This window comes from Lactuca saligna, chromosome 1 (genome assembly GCF_052625555.1).
Source record: "Lactuca saligna cultivar CGN05327 chromosome 1, ASM5262555v1, whole genome shotgun sequence".
Classification (NCBI taxonomy): domain Eukaryota; kingdom Viridiplantae; phylum Streptophyta; class Magnoliopsida; order Asterales; family Asteraceae; genus Lactuca; species Lactuca saligna.
Genome location: NC_136417.1, coordinates 12,791,346 through 12,808,574, shown reverse-complemented (window position 1 = coordinate 12,808,574; position 17,229 = coordinate 12,791,346). Strand labels below are relative to the sequence as shown.

Here is a 17,229-nt window from a genome sequence, read left to right as displayed (position 1 = left end):
CCATCTCCAGTCCAAACAACCATGTGCACAAAACATACAATCATATAACAGTCATAGTCAACAAACCGAGCAAGCAGATCACATAGCATATCATTACCCTAACCGGGTTACCGACCTAACAGGGCACTAGCATAGCATCACTCTGTATATCCGGAAACTGACCTTAACAATGTCTCCTAGCATGTACCATCCTAGCTACCAGGATGCAGACACATCAAACAATAACATAATAACCATGTCCGAAACTCAATCCAATAAAGGGCCGGCCTTGGTGCCTTAGACCCTGTTGATATAGTGAGGATAACTCACCTCGAAATTGTCGGCTGAAAGGATAAGATCCCGCTGCTCCGAACTCTGATACGAACTCCTCCACTGAACATCAAAACATACAACTCAGTAAATATCCTTAATTACCAAAATACCCCTGGAGGTCAACTGGTCAACCTTGGACAAGTCAAAGTCAACCCCTGACTGACCCTACTCGCCGAGTCAACCCGATGACTCGCCGAGTCCATATGCTCAGAACTTCCTTCAATCAGCGACCCAACTCGCCGAGTCACCCCAAGACTCGTCGAGTCCAACAACTCTGAGTCCACTCGCACCCCACTCACCGAGTCATCCCTTGACTCACCGATTCATCAACTCAATCAGAAATATTGGGACTTCCTCGACAAGACTCGCCGAGTCCAAATGGACTCGTCGAGTCCAAGGCTATCTTCAACCTACTCGCCGAGTTGTTCTTCCAACTCGTCGAGTTTTAGACCATCTTCAAGAAACTCGTCGAGTCGCCTCATGTGACTCGACGAGTACCACCGGTCTGAATCCATACAGAAGCATCTCAGGCCATGCAATTGATCAAAAACATAGATCCAACCTCCTACAATCCATCCATCATGTAAAGTGGCAAACTTTACGTGAATCTAAAGAGATCTAAGCCTTTTTCACCTTAGAACCAAGGTTTGGGACATGGCGGCTTCACTAAGCACTCAACACACAGGAACTTTAATGCACTCTAGGCCTTCAATATTCCATATCTGAGGTAGCAACCTCAGATCTAACCTCCAAACTCCAAAACATTCCAAGATATACTCCCCACAAACCCCAAAATGATGAAACTAGGAAAACACAGCCTAAGAACGAAAGTATTACCTCCAAAAGATGCCTCAATAGCAACCAAACTCGAATCCAAGCAAAGCCCTTTGATCCAAGCCACTTCTCCTTCAAGATTTCTTCAACCAACACCTTTCCAAGCTCTAATTTGCTCCACAAATGAACTCTCCACTGATTTAGGGTTTCTGGAACTCAAGGGAGGGATAAGGGAGACTATGGAGGGGTATAATGCTCTTTATATAGGGCTCAACCCCGAAAATTAGGGTTTTCCCCATACAGCACCTAGTCGCTGAGTCCATCTTTGGACTCGCTGAGTAGGCCACTTGACATGCGACCATAGCCGCGACCTGACTCGCCGAGTCTATCCATGGACTCGCCGAGTCACCCTCTGAAACTTACACTTTTAGCCTTTCAACTCTACTCTTGCGATTCCGGGATGTTACATTTATTATGCTTTTACATGCAAAAAGTATATCATTTTTAGACTTAAAATGTAACATTTTTCATTTTTCACTCAAGTACAATTGCTATTATTTTAATATATCAATAGTAAAATATCAGAGATAATACTCAACTGTACTTTGACATATACGTCAAAACACAAAATAACAACCAAAAACATATTCAACACAAAAACTATCAATTAAAATCACAACTTGTACTTTGTTTCATGTAATATGGTTGTTTAATTATGATGTCAAACCAGAAGCTACAAAGCGATGAGATCAAACAGTTACACACATAATAAGTCGAATTGCATGACAAAGAACAGTCCAAAAAGTGCCTAATAACATCATATCTTGTACCAATTTTATGTTAATATTCAGAGGAGTATTTCCATCATGATTTATAATACACTATAACTTCATCTAGAGTTTGGTGGTGTTGGTAGAAGTTTAGGAAATAGAATCATAGTGTTGAATTCTTTTAATTATAACATGATATTAACAAGTCAAATCATGATTAATTCTCATTATCTACTTTTCTACTCACTCTTAGTACTCAATATTTCACGAGTAACATAATACGTATGATGCAAGTAGTAACTTACAGATTGAACGTGCAAACATTCCAAAACTTGGAGAAGTCTAACACCAACACATCAAGCGCTAAATTCCAGAAAAATAGAGTTACCCTCGACCTATAATGTCAATAATATTACTTTTATTTATTTTTTAATATTGATATTGATTTTAATCTCGTTGTTTGGTTTATCCGTGCAACATGTGCTTCCTTTGGTGCAAGAGAAATGTCTTGTTAGCTTGTATCTGAATAGATGCTCGCATATAGACCAGATGTTAATGAAACAAAAATTTATTTATTTATTTATTTTTTTTGTCGTACCCACAAAGGTAGGAAATGACTTGCTCTCAATTTCTCACATGTCTTATAAGATGTGAATGTTATCCTTATAAGTTATATCCTATCACTAAAAATAATCCTAAAAATTTAGTTCAGTCACATCCCAACAATCTTGTCTAACTTTGAGAGAAGAAAACTTGTAATGGAGAAGAGTAAAATTTCAACTTTTTGTGTGGACTTTTAAAAGAAAATGGGCCCAATTTTGCACAATGGTTTGAGTATAAACGATGCACACCCCTAACTAAACTATTAATCCGGCTTTTTTATTCATTGCTTTCTTCTTCTCCTTGATCTCCATATAATGGCTGATGGATCTGGACATACTTGATACGGAATTTTCGGTTGAGGAATTTCCGGTACACTGCAACAAATCAACAAATTTCATAGAAATTACAATAAATCTAGTGATTGTAAACTTCAATGGTGACAATGAAATAGAAAGAAAAAAAAAAAAAAAAACAAATTGTGAACCAATCTTACTCTCAAATTGCTATAAAATAAAGTGTACATTCATCATTTATGTGGTTTTGAACAACCTATCTTATTTTTCTGTACTATTTTTCCTACCATACCTATCTTATTTTTAAGAAGAGACAAATATGTACAAACTGATCCATTTATGTGATTTTCAATTTTTCATACATAAATGAACAATGAACAACCAATGCATATGTCATATGTTGTGATATAATAAAAAAAAATTAGAATATGCATCATAAAACCTATATATCACAACAAGATATAAGAAGTTCTCTAGTAAGTAAGAAATAATACCTTAAAGAGGAAATTTCAATCTGAGAAAAGTCCATGCTGGTTGAACTATCTGACAAAGTGGGCCCACTTGATGTTAATGGTGAAGTAGGTTGCTTGATGGCAAGAACTTTGCAATTAAAATTGTTACCAATGTTCTTGTGGGCCATTGCTAACCTATTCCATAAATCATAACAAAATTATCACAGTTTTGTTTAAATATTGTACTGGTTTTCTGTTATGAACAAATTTAATTCGACATTAGTACAAATTAATAAAACGGGAGGCAAAGTAATTTATTGTTGCATTAATGTGGAACAATAAACTTGCATTTCATCCTTATCGCTTTTCATTAATTTGAGAATATCCCCTTTAAATGCACATTTAATCACAACTATATTTTGAAAGAATAATTTACTTAAATTATGCTACTCACATGTATTGTGATCCTCTCGATCAACAAATGAATCATGGAGACGAAAAGTCGAAAACCATAACTTTTGGTATACCAAAGGGGCAAAGTTGTAATTTACTTTGATTTCTATTATTAAAAAAATAATAATTGCACAAAAACAGGACATGTTGTGTAGTGACCAATGTGTAGTGACCAATAGTGTTCAATGTCCACCACCACTCTCCACCCATAACCGGTTGTTATTGTTTGTTTGTGTGAAACTGGCATTTACAAGATCAATAAGCATAGGAATCTGAACGATTGCTATCAAACGCTAAATGAATGATAAAAATAGTGAGAAATGTTTAAACAATCTGCCATTCATCCTAGAATGTATATTTTAATCATCCATGTGTCATATTTATGACATGTTTTGGACATGAATCAATCATCTTCTTTAACTTTTTACAGATTTTGTTCATATTATATGAAAAGAAATCCCATTTTGGAATTACCTGTCAATTTTTTAAACTAATTTAATGCGTTCAAAATTTAGAAAAGAAAACTCCATGGTCGGTGTTAAAGCAGAGATGAATTGCGTTGACCAAACAACGTGTTCGGACGATTAGAAACAGAGAAAATTGAGTTTTCGTTTGAAGAATCGATTGTTGAAGAAGTGATAACAGACGAATGATTAATGGATCATAAAAACAGAATAAGTGTAAAGGAAATTTACCTGTAGAGAAAGCTCTGATCATGGAGGCCGGCAACGAGAGTTGAAGCCCCAATCTGCCGGACCAAATCCGTGATCCTACTGCCTTCTTCATCGCCTTCCGTCACAACGATCTCTATCTTCGTCTGTTAGCGATTCCAATTTCTTAATTGTTAAGCAATTAAGCAAAAGGCGAACAAATTAATCGATTTAAATCAGGAGTTATGTGCTTACGTTTGGGAAACTATGAATGCAGATGTCCTTGAATGAAAGAGCCAACTGAAAGCCTTTCAATCGGAGCAACCTGAGCTTCTTTCTGTTACGCGATTTACTGCCGGCGGTGGCGGTCGCCGGAAATACATGAAGAAGAGTTACTAAATCGCCGTAGCGGAGAACATTATGAAGAGCCCATACCATAGCTGTTCTTGCTACTTCCACTTCTTCTACCACCACAACGATCCTCTTCACCTCCATTTCCATCACCCCTCTCGATTGTCTTCACAGAATTATTTACAGAAAAACTCCCCCAAAATCCTTTTAATCCGCTGCCACTATGTTCAAAGTCGACGAAATTAATTGGAGTATTCCCGTCTGTTTGTTGGCCGGGGCATCGGCTTGGTCTTGTGGGTGCCGATTGTCTAACTTACTATGTGGACCAAAATATATCCGGGTTTTCTTTATAGTTTATAATATTATTTAGATTAAATTACAGAAATAGCCCCTGTGGTTTACTCACTATGCAGGTATAGTTTAAATTTTGGCAGATTGATGCAGAGAATCCTTATGGTTTCAAATCAAACATATTTGGTCCCTGCCTGATTACCGCCACCTGCGATCCATTAGAAATCCCTCACGTGCCTTGGGATCCGTCTTTGCACATGTCCTTCTAACGTCTATATATAAATCAAAAAAATTTAAAAGTCTTCTTTATGGGTTACTTACATTGCCATCTATTCCTTCTCTACACAGACTAATCATACTTATTAGGGAAAATAACTTATTAGGGTAATTAACTGTTATCTATGTATTCAATTGGTCACTTTTTTTTTGTATCTCATTTACCATTGAACTTGTTGTAGGTGTTCACAGAAACCATTGAAACCGGCTACTGAAGGTTTCTGGCAATTTCTTATCTCCGGCAACTTTCCGGTCGTCTTCTCCGGCGAGCCTCCGGCAAAAACGAGATTTTCGACGGATCCTTGGGTCTCGGTTTGATGACTTATAGCAGCAGCATGCAACAGGAGGTGGTAATGGTGGTTTACCGACGACAAAAGGGAGGTGGCAGGTGGGTTCCGATGATGGCCGAAGGAGGTGGCAGGTGGCTTGCTGTCTGCGTCCCTTCTTCCTTTTTCTGGCAGCAAATCAACAGGAGGAAGAGAGGGGAGGGTGGAGAAAGCTAAGCAGCAACACCGGCGGTGGATGCCGCTTGGATGGCAGTCGAGAAAAGTGCACCGGAAAAACTCGTTTTTGCTAGAGGCTCGCTGGAGAAGACGACCGAAGAGTAGTCGGAGATAAGAAATTGTCGGAAACCTTCAATAGCCGGTTTCAATGGTTTCTGGGAACACCTACAACAAGTTCAATGGTAAATGAGATACAAAAAAAAAAAAAAAAAAAAAAAAAAAAAAAAAAAAAGTGACCAATTGAGTACAAGAGCAATAATTAATTACCCTAATAAGTCATTTCCCCTATTTATCAACCCCTAAGGCCGGACAGAGCGGGCACGGGGAACGGAAGCGGGAAGCTTCCCGCCGGCAGAACACCGCACCGTCGGCGCAGGAAATCCTTGTGCGGGAAACGGAGAGGTGAGCCTCTCCCTCTCTCTCTCTCTCTCTCTCTTTCTCTCTCTCTCTCTCTTGCTGCGATTGGCTGGCTTTTTTTTTTTATCCTTTTTCCACTCTTATAAATACATACATATAACATCAAACATCACACTACCCTTTATTCTTTCTACTTTATATCAACAAAAAAAAAATGAATCCCGACAATCAAATCCCAACTTCCGATCAAAGGAAAAAAAGAGTCATGGTTTGAGTATAAACATCCCTCCTCGCAACATTTTTGTTATCGATTTATCCCCGCAAGGAGTTTACCGCCCCCAACTCGATGCTCTCCTTCAATATCCACTACAATTCTAATACCAAAATGTTGATCAATATTACCCGATGCAAGTTCCAAATGTTCCATCGCAAAATTTTCAAACTTTGTTGTGTTTCCGTATCAACAATCGTCAAATCAACTCAACCCCAAACTCAAACTGAAACTGAAACCCAAACCTAACAACAACACCAACTTGTCGATGAATCGGATGACGCAAAAGAAGAAGACATGGTTCCCGAAACGCAACCAACAACACCACCACAAATATGTAAAGGTAAAAAACAAGCGCACGAGGGGTGTCGCACAACCGGAAATACAAAAGCCGACAACATGGGTTCCACACGAAGAGCTAGTTTTGATCAAAACTTGAGTTGATATTCTAAAGATTCGATTCAGGGAAGCGCACAACCAGGAGAACATTTTTGGTTTCGCATTTTAAAACGATTTCGAGAGGAGCTAGGAAAATGTGACGACTACCGTACGAAACATCAACTTAATTCGAAGTTTCGAGAAATAGCAAAGGGGTTTAAAAAATAAACGGGTTGTACAACAACCTAAAAACCCACCGAAAAAACGGTCAAGAGGACGAAGAAATACTTCAAGAAGCGTTGCAGTTTTACCTTGAGGAAGTCGGAAAACCATTCAAGTGGCACGATTGTTGGAAATTATTGGTCTGAAGTCCTGGGTGGAAAAAATACGAGCAAGATTTTATTTTTGGAGTCCAACAATTAAAGCGAATGAAAACGGGCTCTAGTGGTTACACAACCTCCTCCGATGTTCGGGTCGGTCTAGATTTAAATCAGGACGACGAACTCCAGTTAGAAGAAATTGTCCGCCCAATGGGTAGGGACAAAGTGAAGAGAAAGGGAAAATGGACTTCTTCGAGTGCATCTGATTTTAGCGTGGACATTGACGAAATGCTGAAGATAACATTGTCGTTTGATCGATATAATCTAAATTTCTCCGAACGTTTGGCTTTCGAAAAAGAAAAAGAAGAAACAAGGAAAAAGGAACGGGCGGAGAGACAAGAAATGGAAAACATGAAGTTTTTGATGGAAAACATCGATCGTCTCTCAGGATCGGCTCTCGAGCTCGTGATGAATAAGAGGGAAAAAATATTTTTCGTCGGTATTTGTTGGTTTGTTTGATTTTTGGTTATGTGTTTTTTTTTTAATTTTCTTCTTTTTTAAATTTTAAGTTTAATGTAAGTTTTATTTTAATTAATGAAATGCTTTTTATTTTAAAATAAATTTTATGTTTCGTATTAATGTAAAAATTATAATTCATAACAAAAAAATAATTTTATTTAATAAAAACAAAGTGAGGGAAGGGCTTCCCATCTATTCCTTAGGATTTAGGTGAGGGAAAGAAAAGTGAGGGAAAAGAGGGTATGGCCCACAAAAAGTGAGGGAAGCCTTCCTCCCACTCTTTCGAGTCTAAGAGCATTTATATTATTAGGCCGGACTGTGACATCCCCATTTTCACGGCCAGAAAAGACCGATTTTGTTTATGTTTTATAAAAATCAGAGTACCTCTTTTAATTAAAATGTTGCGGAATTTGTTCTTAGTAAAACATGATAAATACGTTATCAAAGCATTTCTGAAGAAAACTATTTTTATTCATTTTAAAACATTTAGGATGTCATCGTCAATACAGAAACATAAACATAAACATAACTTATGTTCATTATCACTAGTGATTTATATCTCCTTAATCACTCAGTGTAATGTGACTTCATATCAACACCTGTGATATAAATAAACTGAGTGGGTCAGGTTGGGAAACCTGGTGAGTACATAGGGTTTTCAACCAAATAAACCCGATTACCCATTCCCGTTATCCTCACATTACGTCCCTAAAACATCTAAATAAGGGACATAGTCTAAAGGACTTTCATCGGTGTGACAACACATGCTTCGGGGGTTCCTCAGCAATTCATGTCAAATAAGGCAACCATGTGGGGGATGGAGTACTGCTGATGAGCACACAATTCAAATAAACACCTACAAGTTGCGAGTCTGCTAGCATTCCACTAGATTATCTAGAATAGTCCGTGGTCGTCATCTTTGCTCCGCTAGATGACTGGATCATCAATAATATCTATAACGAGGCCTCTCATTATATTATTTGGTCACACTGCAACTATTACATCTACCCATGTTTTAGCCAACACGTTTTGTAGATATAAAATACAGATACAATTTAAATCATTTAAAACGTGTATAAAAATATTTCACCCAACATAGACAACAAGTATTCAGACAATATGCACACACAACACGTAATTTATATTAAATATTTTATATCTATGTGTAAGATGAAAGGGACCATGCACTCACTTGATAAGGTGGTGACTCGGTACTCGGACAACGCTTTGTTTACTTTAAAACAATTTCCTTCGACAAAACACGAAACCTAGTATTACCACTAGAGTTTAGTATATTATTCACCGAGACTAATTAATAATGTAGCTATTATTACTATTATATAAGCATTAAACAATACTTATATAACCTATAATAATAGCCCAAGTACTTATTATAAGTTCCTAATAACGTTACTATAATTAAATAAAAGCTATATTAAAAATAGCGTAGGCGTAGCTCACTTACAACAGGTTTTATAGAAAATCAGACTTTGCTTAGAGCAGCGTTCCCGAGCCGAAAAGCTCTTCTTTTCGGAGCCGTCGAGCACTTCGTGGCTTCCACCTCGTACTAGGGAGGTTCTATAGGCTTTTCGAGGGCTTCGGGGCAAGAGAGAGGTTCCAGTGAGAGAGAGAGAGAGAGAGAGAGAGAGAGAGAGAGAGAGAGTAAGAGAAGAAAGAATGAGAAATGTGTGAAGAAAATGAGGGTGTGAGAGGTTCTATTTATAGGGTGAAAAATGGCTAAACTTGGTGCCACATGTCATCATCTAGTGGCAAGACTTGGGGAGAAAGCAATGGCCAAGATTGTGCCACATCACCCAATTTCACACAGCACACTCCCAACTTTTAAATTCCGTAACTTTCATATACAACCTCCGTTTTTGACGTTATTTATATCCACGCGTAGGTAAAAATAAGATCTACAACTTTCATTTTGACTCCATCGGCTAATTCTCGACCGGTCTTAAATATAACATTACGAGGAGATTATACTGTTAAATGTCCGCGTAAAATTCATAACTTCTACATACTGACTCCGTTTTTGTCTGTCTTTTTAAAGTTGAGTTCCTATTAATGAGATCTTCAACTTTTATTTAGGTCATGTAGGCCAAAAACCGCTCGAACTAAAATTCGAGTTTCGGGTCGTGCACTGCTATGTCAAAAGTTAGAAAATTCATAACTTCCTCATAGGAAGTTAAATTTGGGCGTTCTTTTTATGGACGCTCTCAGTTTAACATATTCTACGAATTTTGTTTAGATTACTAAGGCTAAAAAATCATTTATCGTAAATTCACTATTTACGTCTCGCGATGTCGTGCCGGTTTTGCCGAAAAACTTTGACGAACCATAACTTCTTCGTTATAACTCGGATTTCAACATTCTTTATATTTACGAAACCCTTGAGACGTATTCTAAAACTTGGTTAAGATTATTTATTCTAAATAATCTTTTGTCGAAAAGTCGTTTTTCGGCCCCCTATAATCTCTAAATTGACTAGCTCGGATCTACAGGCGTTACACGGACGAAGCGGCAAGGGGAACGGCAACGGGAAGCTTCCCGCCCGGCAGAACACCGCACCATCGGCGCGGGGAAGCGTTGTGCGGGAAACGGAGAGGGAAGCGTTGTGCTGTAACGGCTAATTGTGGGTTTTTTTTTTATTTTTTATTTATTATTATTTTTTTTTTATCCTTTTACCACTCCTATAAATACATACATATAACATCAAACATCACACTACCCTCTATTCTTTCTACTTTATATCAACAAAAAAAAAATAATCCCGACTATCAAATCTCAACTTCCGATCGAAGGAAAAAAAGCCATGGTTTGAGTATAAACATCCATCATCGCAACATTTTTGCTATCGATTTATCCCCGCAAGCAGTTTACCGCCCCCAACTCGATGCTCTCATTCAATATCCACTACAATTCTAATACCAAAATGTTGACCAATATTACCCGATGCAAGTTCCAAATGTTCCGTAACAAATTTCAAACTTTGTTGTGTTTTCAGATCAATAATCGTCAAATCAACTCAACCCCAAAATCAAACTGAAACTCAAACCCAAACCCAAACCCAACAACAACACCAACTTGTCGATGAATCGGATGACGCAGAAGAAGAAGACATGGTTCCCGAAACTCAACCAACACCACCACCACAAATATGTAAAGGGAAAAAAGAAGTGCGCGAGGGTGTCGCACAACCGGGAAGACAAAAACCGACAACATGGGTTCCACACGAAGAGCTAGTTTTGATCAAAGCTTGGGTTGATATTTATGAAGATTCGATTCAGGGAAACGCACAACCGGGAGAACATTTTTTGTTTCGCATTTTAGAACGATTTCGAGAGGAGCTAGGAAAATGTGACGACTACCGTACGAAACATCAACTTAATTCGAAGTTTCGAGAAATAGAAAAGGTGGTTTCAAAAATAAACGGGTTGTACAACAACCTAAAAACCCACCGAAAAAGCGGTCAAGAGGACGAAGAAATACTTCAAGAAGCGTTGCAGTTTTACCTTGAGGAAGTCGGAAAACCATTAAAGTGGCACGATTGTTGGAAATTATTGGTCCGAAGTCCTAACTGGAAAAAATATGAGCAATATTTTATTTTTGGAGTCCAACAATCAAAGCGAACGAAAACGGGCTCTAGTGGTTACACAACCTCCTCCGATGCTCGAGTCGATCTAGATTTAAATCAGGACGACGAACTCGAGCTCGAAGAAATTGTCCGCCCAATGGGTAGGGACAAAGCGAAGTGAAAGGGAAAAGGGACTTCTTCAAGTGCATCTGATTTCAGCGTGGATATTGATGAAATACGGAAGATAATATCGCCGCTTGATCGATATAATCTAAATTTCTCCGAACGTTTGACTTTCGACAAAGAAAAAGAAGAAACAAGGAAAAATGAACGGGTGGAGAGACAAGAAATGAAGGAGATGAAGTTTTTGATGGAAAACGTCGATCATCTATCGGGACCAGCTCTCGAGTTCGTGATGAAGAAGAGGGAAAAAAAATTCTGAAAAAAATATTTTCCGTAGGTCATTGTTGGTTTGTTTGATTTTTAGTTTGTGTGTGTGTGTTTTTTTTCTTGTTTTTTAGTTTTCTACTTTTTAAAATTTTAGGTTTAATGCAAGTTTTATTTTAATTAATGAAATGCTTTTTATTTTTAATTAAATTTTATGTTTAGCATTAATTTAAAAATTATAATTCATAACAAAAAAATTAATTTTATTTAATAAAAAGAAAGAGTGAGGGAAGGGTTTCCCACTCATTCCTGGGGTTTTATGTAAAGGAAAAAGAAATGAGGGTATGGCCCACAAAAAGTGAGGGAAGCCACCTCCCACTCCTTCCAGTCTAATGTACCAACCCAAAAATTAAAACTAAAAATTTTATTTTTTAAATTTATTAAAACCATTATCCATTCAACGTCATATAACCATGGTGAATCACACTGTATCGATAACATCAAAGTATATCATAGTAATATAAAAATGCGGAACAGTGTGGTTCGTGACTACAATCATCCCGGGTCATTCTCCTTCGAACCAGAAGTACCTGAATCATAAACTGAAAATTGTAAGCATAAAGTTTAGTGAGTTCCTCAAAATACCACATACCATACATATCAAACATATAATGGGTCCTGCCCGATATACATATAAACAAATAAACATATAATCAATAATCACAAAGATAAATAACATACAAGATAATCAGCGGGCCCTACCCGGTAAACATATAAACACATAACACATGCAACAGTTACACAGAGAACTAGCATCCCAACATATAAAACCATGGGCCGACATTGGTGCATTCGACCCACTAAACACAGTGAGGAAACTCACCTCTAGCTGTTGAATCTCTCTCAGTCTGCTGGTTCGGAAATTCTCGCGTTGACATCATCAAATAATAGCCAATTAATAGTTGGATTTCGACAAATATTAAAGAATCTAAGCTAGTTGACCAATTTCCAGGGTAAATGGCCATTTTACCCTTTTCCTTACTTGGCCTAAAACCAAGGCCCAACCCAACTACTCAAAACGCCCAAATTCCTTAAATAACATAACAAGGCCCATTAAGGCCCAACTTCCAAATTAGGCCTAAAATCATTATGGACCTAATCCAAAGAAAGTTCATAGTCTATCCATGGCCCAAATTCAGAAGTTAAATGGCCGAGCACGGCCCAAACCTTAAAATCCCAAGATAAGATCCAAACCAAAAGTCCACCTGCTGAGTACACGGGGCATACTCAGCTCGTACGCTTAGCTTTCTCCTTCCAGGGTCAGTACGCGCAACGTACCAGCTGGGTATGCCCAACGTATTCCCCAAACTACCAATCCACTCCACTAAACACTTAATCAATTGAGACATCTAGTCAAACTCTATGATCTGATCCTAAAGGGTCACTTAATACGTAAAGTTGGCAACTTTAAACTCATGCATGACTTAATAGGACCCAACACTCAAAAAGAAGCTTAATAAGGCTCTTAACACTTGCATGGACCTATATCTTTCATAAAGCATTTTTATGAATAAGGGACCTCCATAGAGCTAAGATCTAACATCCATGGCTTATGAAGTAGATCAAAAGCTCAACTCTAGCTCAAAAGACCCAAAAAAATGCATAAATAAAGTCGCAAAACTAGATCTAGCATAATGAACCATCAAGTAGAGAACTTTATACCTTATATAGCTTGCAATGATGATGATGAATCTAGATCTACAAGCCCAAGCTACTCCCAAGCAACCACCAAGAGTTCTTCTTATTCTTCTTCTTTCACTAAAACACGACCAAATCTCACTTTCAAGCTCAAAACACACAAGAGGCACTCAGGGTTTTGTTTTTAGGCTATAGGATGATGGAAGATGATCAATAGAATGTCCAAAGGTGGTTTAAGTTGTTTAAATAGAGTACGAACCCTATAAATTAGGGTTTTCCCAATCCATGCATACACCCAGCATATGTGGGTGAAGCCCGCGACCAAAAAAGAGCATGTACGCTAAGTGTACTCATAGAGTATGCCTTGTATACTAGCTAGGGACCAAAATGAAAAGGATTTTGAATTAAGGGGCTAAAAGGAAACTTAACAAATTACGAATGTTACATTCTCCTCCACTTGAATCAAACTTTGTCCTCGAAGTTCGCTGCCCCAAACAACTTTAGGTAGTGCTCCCCCATCTCGTCCTCCGGATCCCAAGTCCATTATAAACCTTTGCGATGCTGTCACTGGACTTTCACTAACTCAAAAACCTTGTTCCTTAAGGTTTTCATCTTCCAGTCAAGAATCGCCACAGGTCTCTCGATATAATTCAGGCGACCATCCACCTGAATATCCTCCAATAGAACCGCCACATAATCATTTACTAAACATTTCCATAGCTGAGAAACATGAAACGTGATATCGATCTGACTAAGATCCTCGGGAAGATCTAAGCGATAAGCAACCCGACCGACCCAGACCAAAACCCTAAAAGGACCGATGTACCTGGGGCCAAACTAGATATTATTTAGATCTTGTGTTCATCAATCATTCTTTACTCTGATCTTATCATTCAAACTCAATTTCATTACAACTACACATAGGCAGTGGTATAAAGTTACATGCATGATGAAAGATTTAAGGAGATGTAGACTGATAGTCTAAGATACTGTAAGGCTTGTTTATGTTTATGTTTTGTATCATTTATGACAACATAAGATTTTATAAATTAATAAAAAACATTTTTTCATAAATGCTTTTATAGGACCAAATTATGCATTTATAAATAAACTTTGTTTTAAATAAAGATTTTTTTTAAATGACCATAAAAATGGTGATGTCACAAATCATATTAGTCATACGTAAGAGGTTTAAGTTACAAAGCTTTGTGTACAAATCAATTATGCATAAATAATTTATTAACATTTGTCAACAATTTGAAGACATGAATTAAGGAAGGTTATTAAAAAACTCAATTTGAAGCAAAATGAAAATTTTAAAATATTAAATTAATGTATATAAATTAATTTATATTTCTTAAACTAGATACCGATATTAATCAATTTACATCAATAGTATAAACATGCAATATAAATATTAGGTATAAACATAAGTAATTTATTTAAAAGTTATAATTTTTTATTACATAATAACCAATAATAAAATCTAATATTTATTACTCGTAAAAAACAATTTATCAAAAAATCTCTTTAAAATTTGGTACACGATTTTAAATAGGTTGTTTAGTAACATCGTTATAGATGAGTCATATCCTCAAACAATCAGGAACCCTGGGAAAATACCTTATCAGAGTAATCATCTTGGTCGTTTAGTTCACATTTAGATAACTTCTTTATTTTTGTACACCTTTGACTATTTAACTTGTTGTATATGTTCACATATTGCCATTGTCACTGATTATAGTAGGTGATAATAGTAATAGTGTGTAAACAAATTAACAAGTTAAATAGTTAAATATATACAACAAAAGAAAGTTGTCTAAACGTGAACAAAACGAAAAGTTAAGTATCCTGATAAGTCATTTCCCCACTTTTAATAGTGATTTTATTTTTCATATTTGTTTATTATTTTTTTTTCAAATGTTATTTTTAAAATATCTATTATTTCCTAAATACTAGTTAAATATCGATCAATTATAAACTTTAATGTTTAATTAATAAATATGTTTTTGTTTTGTGAAATATTTTATATATCCTCTTATAACTTTTTTCTTTTGTTTTTAAGCATATACAATAGTTTTAAAGTAAATAATATCTAACAATAAAATTAAATAAATTAAATATGTAACAATAAATATTGAGTGTTTTTAAAAAAAGAAAAAAGAAAATATTAACTAACAAATAAAAAACAAAAAAAAATATCTATATAACGTAAATGTTTTAAAATTATTCCAACTTTTTAATACTTTTTAATTAGAAGTTTATAAACTTTTAATTTTTTTAATACAATATTTAAACTTATATTTAATAAAATTATTTTAAAATGCAATATAAAATAATATTAAATTGACGTACAACATCCATGAAACATATTTAAAATGTTGTAAAAGAAAGTTTACAAATAAATGTATGAATATTATAAAAAATTGTATGAAAAAAAAGTTAAAAACTTGTAATAAAAATTTAAAACATTTATAAAATATTTGATTTAAAAGCACTTGTATTAAAATTATATAAAAGTATAAAAAAAAAGTTTTAAAAAAATTATAAACAAACCTAAACATTGTATTAGAGAAACGTATAGGAAAAAAATATCATAAAGATGTAGTAAAAAATTATAATTTTTTTTAAGAAATTTGTAAAAAAAATTTGTTCATATTTAAACAACGTTTTTTGGATACACATTTGACCATTTAACTTGTTAAATGTGTTTACATATTATCATTGTCACCTAAGCATGTGAACACATTTAACAAATCAAATGGTCAAATATATAAAAAATTACCTAAACGTGTGAACAAGACGTAAATGTATTTATCCTTGCAAGTCATTTTCTCATTTATATATATATATATATATATATATATATATATATATATATATATATATATATATATATATATATATATATATATATATATATATATATATATATATATATATGTTAGTGTGAAATATGAGATTATTTTTTTCATTGCCAGAAAAAAAATACAAGTGTTAAACATCTTGTATCGTAGAAATATAAAGTAATACGCTTTATGTGAAGTTTTATTTAAAATGCATAGATTTTCTTTTAGGTAAAATTTCATTTTGGAGTTATCTACTTGTCTTTTAAATCTAGGATAATATCACTCTAGCACAACCAACTTTTGTGATTTGTCCGATTTGAACAATTATGTTTTTTCTTACGCATTAAGACATCTAACTTTTACTATACATGTCAATTAGGTCATTATCATTAGTTTTTAATCATTCCTCCGTTAACTAGTTATCTAAATTACACAAATGGTCCCTATGGTTTAATTTTCATTTGTAATTGGTCATTATCCGTCATGTTTTAAATCACACGACTAAAACTACCATAATTTTGAAACTCTGGGGGACCAAAGTGTAACATTGTCATCGTCTTCCTTAAGTTCTTTCATATCCCAACTTAACCAACGCTCCTTCAAAATCGATTTGAAAGGTTGAGAGAATTTTCCAAAATTTCCATATCTTCAGTCGAAAGGAGGACCTACGGGAACTTGAAGGATCAAACCATCGAAATCCTGCTACCTAATTTCGACTTCGATCATTCAGTCGAAAGGAGGTTAAGTTCAGTTTCAGGTCTCGTCGTTTGGGTTTACCAGGTTACTTTCGGTTAAGTTTTAAATTTGTTGTTTCCGTATAATAAGCCAGTAGATGTGGTTTTACCGAATCTGAACGATTCATGTACCTAAATTGTTAATCTTCAAAGTTCTCAAAGACTTACAAAGCGTTGCTTGAATTATATGTTTCGTTTCATGGAGAAGATGAATTCTGGTACATGAATCCTTTAGATTCGTATGTAGAAACCAACCATTTGGCCACCATAAGAGCTCACAGAGCATACCGTGAAGTATTGGTGACGATTGGCGGTCAATTAATCGGATCAGTGGTTCCTTTCCCGGTGATATTCAGTGGTGGAATCAATCCTCTATTTTGGGAGCCTGTTGTCTCCATTGGAGCTTTT

At 35.5% G+C, this 17,229-nt stretch overlaps 1 protein-coding gene across 1 annotated transcript; it reads right to left on the bottom strand.

Annotated features, from left to right (window-relative positions):
- Window positions 1–2,625: 2,625 nt before the first annotated feature.
- On the bottom strand, window positions 2,626–4,972 carry LOC145009537 (Adenine nucleotide alpha hydrolases-like superfamily protein). Its single transcript, XM_078968235.1, has 4 exons — window positions 4,563–4,972; window positions 4,353–4,474; window positions 3,247–3,399; window positions 2,626–2,833 (listed from the first exon to the last, which is right to left on the bottom strand). The coding sequence occupies exons 1-4, from the start codon at window positions 4,806–4,808 to the stop codon at window positions 2,740–2,742; spliced, it is 615 nt and encodes a 204-aa protein (XP_078824361.1). The 5' UTR covers window positions 4,809–4,972; the 3' UTR covers window positions 2,626–2,739.
- Between the last annotated feature and the right edge of the window lie 12,257 nt (window positions 4,973–17,229).